The 15,446-nt window shown below is 40.6% G+C and overlaps 1 protein-coding gene across 3 annotated transcripts in view; it reads right to left on the bottom strand.

Moving 5' to 3' along the window:
• LOC115430329 (ephrin-A5b-like) overlaps positions 1 to 15,446 on the bottom strand; it is a 320,517-nt gene that overhangs the window by 252,177 nt on the left and 52,894 nt on the right. The window contains exon 3 of one of the 3 annotated variants that reach the window (XM_030150280.1): positions 13,862 to 13,993. The exons of 1 other annotated variant lie outside the window; for it this stretch is intronic. In XM_030150280.1, coding sequence (XP_030006140.1) covers positions 13,862 to 13,986 — 125 coding nt within the window. In that variant the 5' untranslated portion in view covers positions 13,987 to 13,993. Of the gene's footprint in view, positions 1 to 13,861; positions 14,002 to 15,446 lie in introns of those variants that run through there. One more of the 3 variants, XM_030150281.1, reaches the window with a different exon arrangement.

The following is a 15,446-nucleotide window of genomic DNA, read 5'->3' as shown; positions in this document are numbered from 1 at the left end:
ATGATAGTATTTTACTGGTCGGATCCACTTTAGACTGAGATAACCTAAAATGATTTGAACATCCTTGATTATTAATATCATCAGTGTAATTTTTCACAAATTCATCCCAGGGCCGGATTGGACCCTTTGGTGGGCCAGATTTGGCCCCACGGCCGCATGTTTGACACCTGTGATCTAGAGCGTAAGAACAAATAAGACCAGACCAGTAAAATATTATCATAATAACGTATAAACAATGAAAACTGCAAATTTTCCTCTTTGTTTTAGTGTAAAAAAAAAAAAAAAAAAAGCACAAAAATGTTTACATTTACAGGCCAGGTTTTTGAAAAAAGTGTGAATAACCTGAACAAATATAAACTACCTGAAATGTCTTAAGAGGAGTATGTGCATTTGTTGCAATATTCTGCCTGTTATTAAATGTTTGGTGTATTTGTAGATCTACTGTGATCTGTACGCTGTGATGCACATGTAGAAATGTTCAACTAAGGCATAATATTGTTAATATTGCACTTATTTTTCTTAAGAATTTTCAGGTTGTTCATATTTGTCCAAGTTATATTCAATTACAGTTCGTAGGTGTAAACATTTTCATTATGGAATTTGACTTTTTTCACTCAAACACACAGAAAAAACTTTGGCATTGACATGATTTCTAAGTTCTTATCCTGTCCTATCTTATTTCTAAGTTCTTATAAAAAAGTGTTTTTTTCAAGTTGTCTAGGTTTTTTTCAACTGAATTCGGACCATTTTGCACCGCTAAATCCAAAAATGACATCTGTTTTTCTCAATCAGGTCAGGTTTTGTTGCTAATTCGATTTTGAAAAATTTGATCTTCTCACAAAATTGATTACATTTTTGTGACTTTATCAGTTGATTACCTCCGCCAAGGAGGTTATGTTTTTGCCAGGGTTTGTTTGTTTGTTTGTCTGTCCGTTAGTGTGCAACATAACTCAAAAAGTTATGGACAGATTTGGATGAAATTTTCAGGGTTTGTTGGAAATGGGATAAGGAAGAAATGATTACATTTTGGTGGTGATCGGGGGTGGGGGGGCCACTGATCAGCCTTGGCGGAGGTCTGCACTCTCCGAGTGCTTCTAGTTTTTTATATAATTCTCACCCAAAATAGGTTTTAAGAGAAAAAAAATCATTTTCTAACAGGATTCCTGTTAGGTACAATGGTGTATTCACCGCAGATGTAGCAGAATACATCAGGCTTATTTTTGCAGGATCTTCTAGTCGAAGCCATTTCATTCACCTGTAATATTAAAAAAAAACATTAATCATAAATTGGCAAAAGTAAAATCTTCAGAACTCGTTTATTGCAAGAAATATGAAAGAATTTTGTATCATATGATGTGAAAATGCCCATAAATGTAAGCAAAAATGTTAAAAAGCCAATATGTAGCATAGTTCAGAAAGTTGACCTGATTGAGCAAAATTAATGTGATTTTTGGATTCAGCACACCAAAATTATCCTAAATCAGCTCAAAAAACTGAAACAATAAATTTGTTGTTGACCGGTGTTATTTCCATGACTTCACTGGTCTGGCCCACTTCAGATCACATTAGGCTGTATTTGGCCCCTGAACTAAAATGAGTTTGACATGTTCTGTTCTAGAGCATAAGAACAAACAATAAGACGTTTCTTTAAGCATCAAATCTGTAAGAATCGGAACGAAAAACGGATTCAGCTTCACCAGAACATGAGGAAAACCCTTGTACAGACCAATAAACCGACACACTTATTAGTAACCTGCCGTCACTGCTCCTGTCAATCAGGCCTCGACAGCCTCAGGGCCTGGTCTTATTGGTGGGGGTGGTGGGAGGGTCTCCACAGGGCGACTGGGGGAAGGCCAGTGCGTGAACCCGGGTTAACAGAGCCTGAGGTGGAGACTCTGGAGGACACCAGAACCGAATATGGGAGATTTTCTGTCTGGGATGCGACGCTGTTTTTTTTTTTTTTTTTTCATTCGCTGTCAGGAGGCTTCGTGCTCCTGTAATAAATCGGAAGGGAAACCTCAGATAAGAAAGCCTCCCATCGGCCTTGGTTATTGATCGTTTCTGAACCCCCCCCCCCCCGCGCAGGAAATCACATCCAGTCGCTTTTTCTTTGATGCCTGGTTGAGATCTGACGCTTCCTCTGGGTGGAAACGCCGGTTCTGACCCCGCCCCCCGAGACTCCACGCCCACGCCGTAGCCCCCCGGCCTCTCACCACATGATAGTTCCCCCCCGTAACCCCCACGTCAGATGCATTAAACTGTTGGAAGTTGTGCTCTAGTCACCTGTTTTTCACTGACATTTCTAAACCACGTCACGTACACGTCGACACCATCTCATTTATTAATAATAATAATAATAATACATCATACTTCTATGGCGGTTTTTTGGACACTCAGAGACATTTAAATCCATCTGCACATTCATTCAAACCATCAAAACTTGAAAACGTTGGCTTGGTTTTACCGAAGCTGCACAACGTAAACATGACTACCATGCATTTGTGCAAACCTTAAAGCTTCCATTTAGACCGAATGTTAATTTGACTGTTTCTTTTGCTGTCGTCTGGTTTAAGGCTGATGCATTGCTTCCAAATTAAACTGTTTTTAACATGTGTTCCGCTCTTACATTTATGACATTACAGCCTGTGTACGGTGGCAAACTTGTTTATTCCATTTGTTCAAACTTCATTTCATTTGTGTTTTGGAAAATGTAGCAAAAGAAAAATATACGACGACATCCATTTGACGAATACGCTCTTACAAGTGTATTACACTGCAAAAAATCTAAATCTGACCAAGTGTATTTTTCTCATTTCTAGTCCAAATATCTCATCACACCTAAAATAAGACAGAATCACCTAAAAAGTAACTTTTCAGTGAGATATAAGAACTTAATTTTAGATAATAGATCTGGAAAATGTTATTTCAACAAATCTCATCAAGATAATTTTCAGAGTGCAGACCGCCCGCCAAGGCCTCCACCAACCCCCCCCCCCCCCCCCCCCCCCCCCCCCGATCGCCACCAAAATTCTAGCATTTGTTCTTTGTGTCAGTATCAACATTTCCTGAAAATTTCATCCAAATCCTTCCATAACTTTTTTGACTTATCTTGCTAACAGACAAACAAACCCCGATGACAACATAATGGTGGAGGTACAACTATCAGATACGTATCAGATTTAGGACCACATATGAAAGTGGTCTGGGTCGGATTTGTGCTGTTCAAACTGTCTTTAACAGATTAGATACAGGTCACATATGGGCAAAAAAAAAAAAAAAATCTGATTTGGACCACATTTACCTGCAGTCTGAACAGAGCTTAAGTTACTGGTGATAAAGGTTCCTGTGAATCCGGTGGAAAAGGGGCTAAATATTGATCATGTCTGTTTCCTCTGTGCAGGAAATCACCTCCAGTCATTTCTGTGAAGCCTGATTGACACTTCCTCAGGGTGAAAACCCCAGTTCTGGCCTCACCCTGGGACCACCGTGGCCCTGCATTGGACCCCGGAGCCTGATCCTGTTCCCACATCACCTCAAGCCTCTGGCCTCTTTTACCAAAAGCATCTCTCACCTCTTATGACTGTGTTATTTATTTATTTATTAACCTTTTTTTTAACCGGGCAAGACTCGTTGAGGTTAAAAACCTCTTTTTGCTAGAGTGTCCTGGCCGACACAGCAAAAGTTGCTGAATGTGAGGGGTGAGTCATCTATTAAAATACACAGACATCTGTACTGACATACTCCGTCAATTTAATGGCTGTGAGAAGTGGTGATTAACGGAAGGTCCAGTAGCTTTGGCTTCGCTTTTGAAAATATAAATTTTGTTTTGGATGAATTAAAACGCAATTTTTACCTCCTAAGACCCAGGAAATGTCAGCAAAGTACAAGCTTTTTTAATTTTTTTTTTTTAAATTAAATAAGTGCCTATATTGGAAACATCATGATGCAACAGTTTTTTTCAAATGCAGTTTTTAAAATTTTTATGGAATGTCCTTTGTGGTGGACAGTTTTCTTTTCTTTTTTTTGTATAAAGTTGTGAAACTCTTGTCCACAAAAGTGGACAGAAAACTAGTAGCTGGGTCTTAGAAGGTTAAACCATAAAATCTTGATTGAACAACATTAAAAGCATCTTGGACCTGAGGCGTGAATGACTATGTCATCTGCATAAAAGTGAAAATTAGCATTGTTTTGAGTCATATTGTTGAAAATAAATAGGCGAGGTCCAAGGACTGACCCCTGTGGTACGCCCTTTGTAACTGTGAGTAAGTCGGAGGTCAGTTCCTTAACTTATACACACTGATTTGAAAGTCCAATGCTAATTAATCTCTGTTTTCATAGTAGATCCTGTGTTATAACCCCCCCCCCCCAATAACCCCACCTCTGATAACATATGCTGCCCCACTACATCCACCTCTCCGTCTCCTCCTTCCCTCTGTCTGTCTGTCTGTCTGCTAAACGTCGGCTACAGGCCGCTGAGTACGATCAGAACAATAGCTGCCTTTCAGGCGCTCGGTGGCGGCTCTTGGGGGCGGGAAGAGGGGGGGTGTGGTGGAGTGGGGTGGGGTGGGGGGGGGTTCTGTGGTCCTGAGACCCGGTCAATATTTGGACGCGGTTGCCTTTTCTTGTGTCCGTTTTGAATCCAAGCGGAACCGAGCTGCAGGGAGTCGGGGGTGTGGGGGGGGTAAACACTGGGAACAATGTGAAAAGGGGCAACTCACAATGCAACTGGGAAACTATCACAACATCAGCTGGAGAAAAATGGAGCATTGTTTCTTTAAGTGCAGATTAAAACGAGAGCCGTGTAAGAAAAGCAAACAGCGGAGGTCATTCTGCTAAAAGGAGATCTGTGTGGAAGTGTCTGTTCAAGGAGCTTTCACTGGTTTTCAAGAGTTACTTCCTGTGGAAAATAAATCAGAGGTCGGGTCTTTAACCCTTAAAGACCCAAACCATCTACTGATCTAAACTGTTTAAAACCTGTTGATCCACTAATCCTATCAACACATGTCAATAATTGGTGTAAAATACAGTTATTCATCTTTTCATGGTGATCAGATATGACCCATGTGGACGTTCAGAGGCTCCGTAGTTACCATGGTAACATCGTCATCTTCTACAGCGTTGATTCACCAGTAAAACCCATGGAGTTGGATCGACGACAGTGGATGGACACACTGGGTTTATGTTCAGAACAAAATGAACAAAAGAAGGAACTAAATGAACCAGAATTCGCAAAATAATGAATCAAAATGAAGAAAATAAGGAACGAAAATGAACAAAAATGAGCAAAATAAAAAACTACATGAACAAAAAATGTAAGTAATGAACAAAAATGCACAAAATAATGAACAACAATAAGCAAAATAAGAAACTATATGAAGAAAAATGTGAGTAATGAACAAAAAAATGAACAGAAAAAAAATAAGGAAAAACATTTACAACAAAACCCATTACATTACAGTAAAACCTATGCAGTTGAATCAATGCCAGTGAATGGACACATGAGAAATTTTGTTGAAAACTGACTGATCTCAATAAATGGCGCTGTATGTCATACCAGTTCTTACGGCATTTGGCGTGCTATACCTACGCATTTTCAATCTTTCACATATTAGTCGGTTCCATTTGATCACATGTTAATTTACACCAAGATTTCCAGTTCATGTAACCATAACCCTCACTGTCAGTGTCAGTGTCAGTATCTGACGCATCAATTCAGGTCATTTAGATCAGCGGGGCTAATAACAGCATTTACATACATGTGGAAAGCTTATAATGCATACAGATGACACACCAATTAAAAATGGAATGTATATTTACATGACTCATGATATCACACTGGTTGACAAAGTAACTTTTTCTCCGATTTTCTCTGTTTTTGATATAATAACCCTCAAATGTAATATCAGCGAGATGATTACAGTACACGATCAGTGAATTAAATGCAGGTAAATACTTGATTGTCACTGAAAAAAAATGCAAAATACAGAGGAAAATATTATAACAAGTGTCAGAGAACACCAACCTCCGCCAAGCACCATGAACGGTGTGCATGTGTGGATCGACTATTTCTGTTTAAATTCAACAGTTTCCAGGTTGTTCCATACAGCAGAAAAAGTTGAATCTTGGTACCAGTCATGTGTATGTCAAATTAGATTCAATTCCAATCAATATTTGTTGAGTTGTAATGAAAAATATGTAATAAATGGGATTTTCAATGTTAAATGTAAATGTCCACAGAGTCCACATTCCACAGTGGATGTGGACAATTTTGTGCCAGATACAAGATATTGTTCTAAGCTACAGGTGGATCAAACTGGAGGCTAATCGGAGTCGTTTTGAATTTTTTATGATTTTTCGAAAATTGCTCAATGATGAGAGATAGGAAAATTGCAGATGCTGTGACCTTGCTGTGACCTTGAACTTTGTCCTACTTGGCCCAAAATTGAATGGGTTGGTCCCAGGGCCTAGGCCTATCTGTGGGGAAGATTTGGGAAAGATGGGTGGAACAGTTTTCCCGTAAAGTTGCTAACAAACAAACAAACACACAAAGCAAAGTGATTACACTACCTCCTGGCGGAGGTAAAAATGGAGTGTATATTTACATGAGTCATGATATCACGCTGGTTGAAAAATAACTTTTTCTCCAATTTTCTCTGTGTTTGATATAATAACCCTCAAATGTAATATCAGCAAGATGATTAAAGTACATGATCAGTCACTTAAATATAGGTAAATACTTGATTGTCACTGAAAAAATGCAAAATACAGAGGAAATATTATAATAAAAGGTGATAAATCACTTAAGAAAGGTTAAATAGAAAGAAAAATTCCTTTGGAAACTGCCACAAAAGTAGCACTGAGTCTTTACGTGTAAAAGTAACAACACTGGTACTGAACAGCGACCAGGCGTCTTCGATTGTCTCCTGCACAAATATGTTGCATCTGCCGTGGAAAGCTTCAGCCGAGCATTATCAGGGATTAAAGGGAACCCCTGGGGTGACGGTGCTTTCACAGGACGCAGGAATCCCCAGCTCCTCTCCTCTCTCTCCCCCAGCTGTCAGGTCGTTAGTCCCCGCCCAATGGGGTTCTTTGATGACGAGGGGTATCGGTTTCCATGGCGTCGGGGACACAAACAGCTTGGAAGATTAAGGGCGGCCCCGGGCCCTGATTGTGCGCTGATCCCACCTATCAGCAACAAATAAACACCTAGGGCCGCGGCGACGCCTGCGATCGGACCATATGGACCCGGGTGGGTTTTAATGAAGCGGCTAAATAGCTGGTGAGCTGGGAATTCACTAATAGCTCCTTGTCAGAGCAGCAGTAAATACTCGTACACTTTATTCCATCGTTTGGTTACCGACACAGACGGCGAAGCTGACGAGGAACATCTGTGACTCATTTTTCTTACATGAGCCTTTTGGTTACGAAACACTACAGTTTCCACGCTTCCAGGGTTTGATTTTGTGCTTTTATTTTTGAGCCGTTTTGTCCCATGCCACTTTTTTTTTAATGACGCACACTCGACTAATCACTTCATTAATGTTTAATAAATCAGGGCTATGATTTATTTAATCTAATGTGTCATACTTGTATGTGTACATAAGTATAGTAAGCCATTAATAAATTATTTTCCTGCTTCTCTAATCCATCCAATCTGCTGCTGCCAGCGTCGGCAAGTGGTTAATAAATACGTTTTAATCTGCGGATAAAGGGTCAGGTGGACGTTTTTCCTGTTCACAATATGACAACATTAATCCTTACTAAGTTATAAGTTATATTTGCAATAATATCTGCAATAATTAGCTGTTTTTGACCCACTTCTATCACTACAACACTTACATTCCTACATGGATTGTCTGATTATTTAATACTTTTTCTACATTTTCTGATAATTGATGTGAAACATCTGCTACAGTTAAATTTTAGGTCAAGTTTTCTTACAATAATCATATGTTTTCTGTAAACAAAATTTCAGACACTATGCCAAAATACATCGTTAATCTTATAGAATAATGGTCTCTTTCATTAATGTTGGCCAAAATTGTGATATTTACATAACTTTACTCTCCTAATACTGCTGATTCATTTCATGCAAATGTCACAATTTGACCAAAAATATGACTTAAGTCATTATGCTATGAGGCTAACGATATATCGTCAATGTCAGGTGGAAAACTCTTGCTGATTTTTCAGGAAACTGGAAAAACAACGTGTACTCAAAATATACGAATGGCATTAAGAGACGTAGTCACAAGCCATTTTCAACCCTTTTCATTGGTCTAATATTTCTAAAATCATCAAGCCAACGTAAAAACTGACCAATAGAATCGTTTCATGGCAAAAAACAAAAAAAAGGACCTAAAATAGACTTGAGAGGTTTCTGTCCGACAGCGACAATACATGATTAAAGTTGTGTTTGACACTGTAATATATGGATCTCACTGAAAATAATGCAATTGGACATATTTAAATCTTACTTTAGAGAAATAATCCCATTCAATTTTAGAATAATTCAAGTATATAAGGGTTAACGATTGTGTTATTTCTGACAATAAAGCACTTCAGTATGATTTATTGATATTTATATGTGATCCCTTTGACAAACTGTTAAAAATCATTCTGATAAAACATTATTCTTCGATTCAGGAAACTATTACGCATCTACAACAATAACAAAAAACAAACAAACAAACAAACAAAAAATAAGGAAACCCAGACGAGTTAAGATTGACAGTAGTTTCAACGGATCCAAAGACGAGCGATGTGAGATTTTCAGAATCTGCATAGCAACAACATCATCCCCCACCAAACGCACAAACCGCCGGTGAATCAAGCGAGGCTGTGGAGCTCGTACTACGCAACAGAAAAAAAAAAAAAAAAAAAAAAAAAAAAAAAAAAAAAAAACCCTCATCAAAGATCAGAGACATGAAGACTTTTCTGCACTTTTTGAAGAATTTGTTCTCAAGCTCTGACGCGGAGCTTCATTTAATGTCATTAAAGGCTTTAAAGGACTTCTGAGTGAGACATTAGATGTATTTCAACGTGACCTTCTCCAGATGAAGGATCACACTCTTCCTTTTCTCTCCTTACAGACGTCTCGCTGCTGATTTATTAGCATTTACTGGGCCGTTAGTTTAACCTAATGCCATTTGACAAAGTCTTAAAGAGGATTGTGATCTATCAAGCATTGTTAAAGATTTATTCGCCCTTAGTTACAACTTACGCTTCGATCGTTGTGAGAGACTGAAACGACTTTTTGCGACCGGTGAGATTTACAGAATCTGCATAGCAACAACAACAGGAACACCCCCAAAGGAGACGGCGAAGAGCAGGGGGGTCAAAGTCGTTTTAGTTCAGGTTCCACATTCACATTCCCAATATGATCTAAAGTGGACCGGACCAGTAAAATAATAACGGTGGAAAAATTTAATTACATCGTGAAAACGTTAACTATCCTTTAAAAAAATGTGAATAACATAAACAACCTGGAATTTCTTAAGAAAGCAAGTGGAATTTTAACAATATTACGCCTCAATTTTATCATTTACACATGTACAGTACAACATATATATCTATAATGCACAAAACGTTTAATAACAGGCATATACTCGTTAAAATTGCACTTAATTCTCTCAAGACATTTCAGGTGTTCATATTTGTTCAGGTTATTCATATTTTTTGTGCAAGGATACTTAGTAAATGTACACATTTTTAAGTAATTTCACTTTTTTACATGAAACAAAGAAGAAAATTTGAAAGTGTCATTATTATAAGTTATTCTAATACGTAATAGTTTACTAGTCCAACCCACTGAGACCAAATTAGGTCTGAATGTGGCGCCTCTGAACGAAAATGATTGATTGTTCATATCATCAGTGTAATTTTTCACATCATCCCACGGGCCGGTTTTGGGCCACGGGTCGTATGTTTGACCCCCCCCCCCCCGATGTAGAGACTTTACATTAATGATAAAACCAAAAGCCGCAACTAGGAGTCATGATATCAATTGTTGTGTGGATTTTCTTTCCTGACAGCGACTGTAGTTTCAATAAATTTCATTCAGTAGCGAAAACGAAGCAACTCTGAAGTCCCAAACTACCCCCCAAACCCCCCACCACCACCACCACCCGGTCAAATCAGCATCGAACGCCGTTGCAGTAAGATGTTCCCCCCGAGATGGAGATGCAAGCACGAAAAACATGGGACCACGTTTATCTAAATTACAAAAGGCCTGGTGTCCGACGCTCTGAAACAACAGAAAGCATGAAAATGTCATCGCATTTCCATTTTTCACGACTCACTTCCCATTTCACTTCCAGAGCTCCTGTAGGGGATTTCATGAATGGCTGAGTATGGACCGCTGCTCCGGATGCCGTTTTTCCCCACTTTGGTCAAATATGCAGCGGAGGAGGCGGATGGGGGGGCTATGGGCTGGGGGGGGGTGGGGAAGCTCATCTGGAACTTGGGGCTGTACCTCAGCAGGTTCCCAGGGCTCCAGCGCTCAGGATGGTTACATTAAGCAGCAGGGGTCCGGGTCCCGCCAAGCCCGGACCCGAATACTGTCAGGTTCTGCTGCGGGTCAGGGGGGGCCCAATGCTTTGAGTACCACCACCCCCACCACCCTCAGCCCCTCTTACATTATACAAGCCGGGGTCAGGTTTAGATTAAAGTCATGAATGAGAAAAGGAGGACAGTCATTTAGAGTTACTCATTTATTTGTGGCGGGACAAAGCCCAGGCGGGGTGCCAGTGCCAGGGCCGGCCCAGGGGCCCCCGGGGGCCGTCACCGGGCCCCTCGGCCGGCGGTCCTGCCCCGGTTTTGACCCTGACAACGGTCCCCTCTGCGCTGCTTAACCCACGACTCGCCTGGTTACGACCAAGTGTGTGACCTCAGCATGTGTGGATCTGTCGCCACGCTGGGCCTTGGCCGCCGCTCAAACACCCCGTGTACCCCGCATTGTCTGCCTCAGCGTGGGCCGGGGTGGGGGGGTGGGTGGAGGGGGGGGCTTCTGGGAGAAGGGAAGAGGGGCAGAAGGAGGGGGGGGAGGGGGGCATGGCAACCAAGGAACCAGACTTGGGAACTTGGAACAGTTTCAGCGGCAAGAAACCAACCTTCCGACCTGCAGCCGGAGCAGGTTATCAGGTTTCCTTTTGAAGCCACCACAACATTTGCATCTGTATCATGAACATCCTGTCGGCTCAGCTGCTTTTTACCTCCACAACCCATGACATGTTTCGCCTCAGGGTCACCGTTACACACACCAACACCAGCCTTGTTGTGTGTTTAGACTTCCAAGCCCAGAAAACCTGATTTTTTCTTTTCCTCATAATTGATGTTATTATGATTCCTGTTTTGTTTTTTTTCCTCCTGTCAAACCTGTAACGAACCAACACTTGAACCAACTGAACTAATGCTCATAATATCAGTAAGAGAAACACTGAGTCACAGAGGAGGAGCCCCCTCTCACCCAGGACGACATTTAGGAACAGAAATGTCATGTAAAGTGTCAAAACTGGGAAGATTTGTGTCAAACTGAAGCAAAAGCAACAAACAGAATAGGAGGAACTGAAGTCCATAAAAGCATCTGGAACAAACTTCATCAGCTCAGTACTGTGTATGTGAGCTCCTCTGACAGAAAACACTCAACTTACAACTAGAAAAGAAACAAATAATCGATTAATCATCAACTATTAAATTTATCGACAGCTGCTCTGATGAATAGAATCAGTTTGAGTTTTATTTTAGGGGGAAGAAAGTCCTAATTAAGTCCAAACTGTTTGTTAAACTGGCATATTTTCTGGTTTTTCTCCTCCTCTGTGATGTTAAACTGAATTTGTCTGCACCAACAGCATCATCATCAGCTTTAGATCAACATTTTATGGATCAAATCGATTGATCAAAACAATAATCGACCATAAAGATAATCATAACTTGCAGCTTTTGGTTCTAAAATGTCTCCAAACTCCCAGTGTGAGTCACCTACTGATGAACTTATACCTAGAAAAAGCAACAAATAATCGATTATTCATCAACGAATAAATTTATCAGCAGCTGCTCTGATGAATAGAATCAGTCTGAGTTTTATTTTAGCGGAAATAAAGTCCTAATTAAGTCCAAACTGTTTGTTAAAGTTGCATATTTTCTGGTTTCTTTTCTCCTCAATGATGGTTAAATCGGAATTTATCTGCACCCAACAGCCTCATCATCAACGTTTTATAGTCAAATGATTGATCAACACAATAATCGACCGTAAAGATAATCATAACTTGCAGCTTTTGGTTCTAAAATGTCTCCAAACTCCCAGTGTGAGTCACTAACTGATGAACTTATAACTAGAAAAGCAACGAATAATCGATTAATCATCAAACACTAAAATTTATGGGCAACTCATGAATATAATCAGTTTGAGTTTTATTTTAGGAATAAAGTCATAATTAAGTCCAAACTGTTTGTTAAAGTTGCATATTTTCTGCTTTCTTTCCTCTTCGATGACATTAAATTTGAATTTATCTGCACCAACAGTGTCATCATCAACATTTTATGGATCAAATCAATTGATCAACACAATAATCGACCATAAAGATAATCATAACTTGCAGCTTTTGGTTATAAAATGTCTCCAAACTCCCAGTGTGAGTCATTTATTGATGAATTTTTTAACTAGGAAAAGCAACAAATAATCGATTAATCATCAACTATTAAATTTATCGACAGCTGCTGTGAGGAATAGAATCAGTTTGAGTTTTATTTTAGGGAAATAAAGTCATAATTAAGTCCAAACTGTTTGTTAAAGTTGCATATTTTCTGGTTTCGTTCCTCTTCGATGACGTTTAACTGAATTTATCTGCACCAACAGCGTCATCATCAATGTTTTTATGGGTCAAATCGACTGATCAACACAATAATCGACCATAAAGATAATCATAACTTGCAGCTTTTGGTTCTAAACTGTCTCCAACTCCCAGTGTGAGTCACCTACTGATGAACTTAGAACTGGGAAAAGCAACAAATAATTGATTAATCATCAACTATTAAATTTATTGACGGCTGCTCTGACAAATAGAATCAGTTTGAGTTTTATTTTAGGGGGAATAAAATCATAATTAAGTCCAAACTGTTTGTTAAAGTATCATATTTTCTGCTTTCTTTCTCCTCTGTGATGTTAAACTGAATTTATCTGCACCAACAGCCTCATCATCAACGTTTTATGGATCAAATCGATTGATCAACACAATAATCGACCGTAAAGATAATCGTAACTTGCAGCTTTTTGGTTCTAAAATGTCTCCAGACTCCCAGTGTGAGTCACTAACTGCTGTGTGTGTTAACTCCAGTGTGTTTCAGAGTAGAGGACACTCTTTCACCACTGAGTCGAACATGTGGAACTCGGGTTTCGCTGTTTCATTTTTGTCCCGTGATCGTGGAACATTAGTGCGTAATAACGCGGACAGATGCGTAATAGCGGACGGTTTTTGCTTCAGTGTCCCAGTGTCTGCCTGGATTTCTGCTGCTTCATATTATTAACTACAGATGATTCTACTGTGGAGGATTATTTAAAGCAAAAATCAGACAAACAACCGCACATGAGACCACCAAATCTGACCAAACCGAAGCTGGAGGAAAGTTTATAAACGTAAAAAAACTAATGTAAAGATTTTAACCGAAATGCATGAAGGCACTGGTTTGTTTTGGACTCATGTTTCGCCTCTTTAACTGATTTTACTCGTGTTTGTTAAGTGTTATTTGATCCGCGCACACACACCGGACCGTCGCTCCACTCCATGCCGGGTACAGTGCACTCTCACCCGGGCACCGTCCAGGCTGCAGCCCGGCGGTTTGGTGCGTTCCTGCGGGAACTTACTTGGGGTGGTCCGGTTCCAGAAGACTGCGTAGCGGTCGGACACCACCTTGGACGCCGGGTCCTGTCCGTACACGCACATCCCTATGATGAGGATGAGGAAGATGAGCATTTCCACCCTGCGGCATATTGGCCCTGCAACTCCGGGGAAAGCCAATCGATTAAAGTCCCTCCTGATGGAGAAGAGCCGGACTCCTGTGATCTCCTCTGGGAAGTCTTATTCCCTCACGGTTTGACGGATCTGGATGTGGATCTGTCAGTGGGATCAGCAGGACCCCTGTTCGGTCACTCCAGTCGAACCGGACCTGGTGCACCAACTGTCGGACACAAACGCATCCAGGACGCGCAGCGCAGCCGAAACCTTTCTCCAAAGTCCGCCTTTAATTTCCCAAGAGAAGCGTCACCAGTGGGTAAAAGGACGCGCAGGGGAATGTTCCACGGAGGAGGGGATATGTGTCCTCTGTGAATCACGAGGAGACGCGGATGAGTCAAAGCGGCAGAAGAAGCAGCAGCGGCGGCGGCGCAGCTCCGCGTTCAGCCGCAGCTCCGGTCCGATCCGCGACAAAACGCATCAACGACGCACGAAAGACGGAAGGAATTAAGGGACGGACGGACGGACGGAAGGAGAGCAGCTCAGTCCGCCGCGCGTCAAGGCTCCGTCCCCGGCCTCAAACACCTCCAACAGTCCGCCACTGCGCACGGAAGGGAACCACCGTGATCAACCTGGAGGAAACACAGCCCGTGTGCGCTCCAGCTCCTGCGGCCATGCTCTCCCGGACCAGCCCCCCCCCCCTCCTCCTCCTCCTCCTCCCACCCCCCTCCTCCAATCTCACCTCCCTCCTACTGTGCCAGTTGAGGAACACTGTAAAAAATATCCATCTTGAGCGCGGCTGTTGGACTTTTTTTTTTTTTTTGGGGGGGTTCATTTTTACTTTTACTAAAAAAAAAAAGGACCTAACTGGGACTGCAACTAATGACTGTTTCAGTAACACTGGTCAACAACAAATTTATTGTTGAAGTTTTTTTTAATGATTAGGATAATTTTGGTGTGCTGAATCCAAAAATCACATTAATTTTGCTCAATCAGGTCAACTTTCTGAACTATGCTACATATTGGCTTTTTTAACATTTTTGCTTACATTTATGGGCATTTTCACATCATATGATACAAAATTCTTTCATATTTCTTGCAATAAACGAGTTCTGAAGATTTTTACTTTTGCCAATTTATGATTAATGTTTTTTTTTTAATATTACAGGTGAATGAAATGGCTTCGACTAGAAGATCTTGCAAAAATAAGCCTGACGTATTCTGCTACTCTGCGCTGAATACACCATTTGTACCTAACAGGAATCAAGTCACAAGTTTCATAAAGTGTGCTTACCAGTCTTTTTTTGGTATTAATTATTATATTTTGTGAGAAGATCAAATTTTTCAAAATCAAATGAGCAAAAAAACCTGACCTGATTGAGAAAAACAGATGTCATTTTTGGATTTAGCGGTGCAAAATGGTCCTAATTCAGTTGAAAAAACCTAGACAACTTGCAAAAAACATTTTTTTGTAACCCAGTGTAATCGATTAGTATA

This window comes from Sphaeramia orbicularis, chromosome 12 (genome assembly GCF_902148855.1).
Source record: "Sphaeramia orbicularis chromosome 12, fSphaOr1.1, whole genome shotgun sequence".
NCBI classification, from domain to species: domain Eukaryota; kingdom Metazoa; phylum Chordata; class Actinopteri; order Kurtiformes; family Apogonidae; genus Sphaeramia; species Sphaeramia orbicularis.
The sequence above is the reverse complement of the archived record's forward strand: the minus strand, read 5'-3'. Positions and strand labels throughout refer to the sequence as shown.